Here is a 2516-nt window from a genome sequence, read left to right on the forward strand (position 1 = left end):
TGTCCTCACGCGGGTCTCCTAAGGTCTCATCACGAGACATGGTGTAGATGTCCTCACACGGGTCTCCTGAGGTTTCATCACGAAACATGGTGTAGATGTCCTCACACGGGTCCCCTAGGGCCTCACCACAAGACATGGTGTAGATTTCCTCACACGGGTCCCCTAGGGTCTCATCACTAGACATGATGTAGATGTCCTCACACGGGTCCCCTAGGGTCTCATCATGAGACACGGTGTAGATGTCCTCACATGGGTCTCCAAGGGTCTCATCACGAGACATGGTGTAGATGTCCTCACACGGGTCTCCTGAGGTCTCATCACGAGACATGGTGTAGATGTCCTCACACGGGTTCCCTAGGGTCTCATCACGAGACACGATGTAGATGTCCTCACACGGGCCCCCTAGGGTCTCATCACTAGACATGATGTAGATGTCCTCACACGGATCTCCTAGGGTCTCATCACGAGACATGGTGTAGATGTCCTCTCACGGGTCCCCTAGGGTCTCATCACGAGACATGGTGTAGATGTCCTCACACGGATCTCCTGAGGTCTCATCACAAGACACAGTGTAGATGTCCTCACACGGGTCCCCTTGAGTCTCATCACGAGACATGGTGTAGATGTCCTCACACGGGTCTCCTGAGGTCTCATCACGAGACATGGTGTAGAAGTCCTCACACGGGTCTCCTGGGGTCTCATCACGAGACATGGTGTAGATGTCCTCACACGGGTCTCCTAGGGTCTCATCACGAGACATGATGTAGATGTCCTCACACGGGTCTCCTGCAGTCTCATCACGAGACACGGTGTAGATGTCCTCACACGGGTCTCCTGAGGTCTCATCACGAGACATAATGTAGATGTCCTCACACGGGTCTCCTGAGGTCTCATCACGAGACATGGTGTAGATGTCCTCACACGGGTCCCCTAGGGTCTCATCACTAGACATGGTGTAGATGTCCTCACACGGGTTTCCTAGGGTCTCATCACGAGACACGGTGTAGATGTCCTCACACGGGTCTCCTAGGGTCTCATCACTAGACATGGTGTAGATGTCCTCACACGGGTCTCCTAGGGTCTCATCACGAGACATGGTGTAGATGTCCTCACACGGATCTCCTGAGGTCTCATCACGAGACATGGTGTAGATGTCCTCACACGGGTCCCCTAGGGTCTCATCACTAGACATGGTGTAGATGTCCTCACTCGGGTCTCCTGAGGTCTCATCACGAGACATGGTGTAGATGTCCTCACACGGATCTCCTGAGGTCTCATCACGAGACATGGTGTAGATGTCCTCACACGGGTCCCCTAGGGTCTCATCACGAGACATGGTGTAGATGTCCTCACACGGATCTCCTGAGGTCTCATCACGAGACATGGTGTAGATGTCCTCACACGGTCCCCTAGGGTCTCATCACTAGACATGGTGTAGATGTCCTCACACGGGTCTCCTGAGGTCTCATCACGAGACATGGTGTAGATGTCCTCACACGGGTCTCCTGAGGTCTCATCACGAGACATGGTGTAGATGTCCTCACACGGGTCTCCTGCAGTCTCATCACGAGACACGGTGTAGATGTCCTCACACGGGTCTCCTGAGGTCTCATCACTAGACACGGTGTAGATGTCCTCACACGGTTCTCCTGAGGTCTCATCACGAGACACGGTGTAGATGTCCTCACACGGGTCTCCTGAGGTCTCATCACGAGACATGGTGTAGATGTCCTCACACGGGTCTCCTGCAGTCTCATCACGAGACACGGTGTAGATGTCCTCACACGGGTCTCCTGAGGTCTCATCACTAGACACGGTGTAGATGTCCTCACACGGTTCTCCTGAGGTCTCATCACGAGACATGGTGTAGATGTCCTCACATGGGTCCCCTAGGGTCTCATCACTAGACATGATGTAGATGTCCTCACACGGGTCTCCTGAGGTCTCATGACATAGGAAACATGATGCAAGTGATCCCTTATATATATATATATCCCTTAGAGAAGACGGGAACGAATGGGGGACACTGACATTGAATTGTGTCGTCCGCCGATTGACAGTTCAACAGTAACCGAAGATCAAGTGAGGTATTTTCATAATTGTTTAACATTCAAGGTGAGGGTTCTGATTGGTTCTTATGCTGATTGTGTTAATAAGATGTAATTGAATAGATAATTCAGGGTCTGTTTATAGCGATCGATAGCTACCTATATTTTTTATAATATCTCATAACTGCAACATGGCGAGGAATCACCCTTAACACGATGGTTACCGTATTTCCTATGTATAAACACACGCCCCGATGTGGCATTATTTACGTTACTTTTATCTGTCGCTATTTGAAGTTTGTAATTACGTTAATATATTTACACATTTACTATAACAGTATGGATCTATCATCTATCTTTATGTTATCCCATCAATACTGGGACTTTATGTTGTCGACCTTATATGTAACCCTTAGTCGTCAAGTGATTACAGTCCACGGGGTTGTGAGACAATCCTGAAACAATTTA

The 2516-nt window shown here is 49.8% G+C and overlaps 2 protein-coding genes across 2 annotated transcripts; both read right to left on the reverse strand.

Moving 5' to 3' along the window:
• Positions 1–487: 487 nt before the first annotated feature.
• On the reverse strand, positions 488–1288 carry LOC139457285 (uncharacterized). Its single transcript, XM_071238692.1, has one exon. It carries the CDS (start codon positions 1286–1288, stop codon positions 488–490), a length of 801 nt encoding a protein of 266 aa, XP_071094793.1.
• A 26-nt stretch (positions 1289–1314) lies between these two features.
• On the reverse strand, positions 1315–1911 carry LOC139457286 (uncharacterized). Its single transcript, XM_071238693.1, has one exon. The coding sequence runs from the start codon at positions 1909–1911 to the stop codon at positions 1315–1317; it is 597 nt and encodes a 198-aa protein (XP_071094794.1).
• Between the last annotated feature and the right edge of the window lie 605 nt (positions 1912–2516).

The sequence above is a fragment of the Haliotis cracherodii genome, unplaced genomic scaffold, assembly GCF_022045235.1.
Source record: "Haliotis cracherodii isolate W230 unplaced genomic scaffold, xgHalCrac1.p SCAF_12, whole genome shotgun sequence".
NCBI classification, from domain to species: domain Eukaryota; kingdom Metazoa; phylum Mollusca; class Gastropoda; order Lepetellida; family Haliotidae; genus Haliotis; species Haliotis cracherodii.